This window comes from Sphaeroforma arctica, assembly GCF_001186125.1.
Source record: "Sphaeroforma arctica JP610 unplaced genomic scaffold supercont1.2056, whole genome shotgun sequence".
In the NCBI taxonomy this organism is placed as follows: domain Eukaryota; class Ichthyosporea; order Ichthyophonida; genus Sphaeroforma; species Sphaeroforma arctica.
In genome coordinates, this window is record NW_014038502.1 from 5,977 (window position 1) to 6,665 (window position 689).

The window sequence follows — 689 nt, forward strand, 5'->3', positions numbered from 1 at the left end:
TAAGTATGCGTGTCTATATATATGCGTCCATCGAAAATAAATAAATAAAATAAAACTGCACACAAACTTAAACACGCGGAACAGCATTACATACATACACATGAAAAACAATACAAACGTACACATGAACAATACCTACACACAAATGAACAATACCTACACACACATGGAGAGCAATACTATATAGATTAACCCATTGTTTGCACATACCCATGCACCGGAGATGTGGCAGCCAGATACTCCTCGAACGAATCAAACCCCGAGAAGGGATACGTGCACTCGAGAAAACCAGTCACATCCTTTGCTTCCATACACTTACGATAGGCCTCTGGATTCGCCTCGCGTAGTACTTGCGTGTGGCTGCCCAGAAAAAAGCTTTGACACTTGTTGAGGAAGATGTAGCCGTAGAAGCCGTGTACGTCATCTTGTGCGTCGATGATGTTAATGGCCCCAGAGAGCATGACTGCCCCGTCCAGCAGGGTATCCTTCTGCGGTAGGGATGGAGGAAGGAAATACAGATGTGTTGGGTGTATATGGGTGGGTGATGTGTTACTTCGTTGCGAGTGTGTGTGCGAGTTTGATCTCGTATTGGGTGGGTGTGTTTTATATACATGCATACAAACATACAATAAACACATACACATTCACACACACGTATATATATATATATATATATATATATATATATG

At 41.9% G+C, this 689-nt stretch overlaps 1 protein-coding gene across 1 annotated transcript in view; it reads right to left on the reverse strand.

The window, feature by feature from the left end:
* Positions 1–206: 206 nt before the first annotated feature.
* SARC_12080 (hypothetical protein) overlaps positions 207–689 on the reverse strand; it is a gene marked incomplete at both ends in the record, with an annotated part of 2,338 nt that continues 1,855 nt past the window's right edge. Inside the window, one exon of the mRNA XM_014293820.1 lies at positions 207–488. Coding sequence (XP_014149295.1) covers positions 207–488 — 282 coding nt within the window. The remainder of the gene's footprint in view (positions 489–689) is intronic.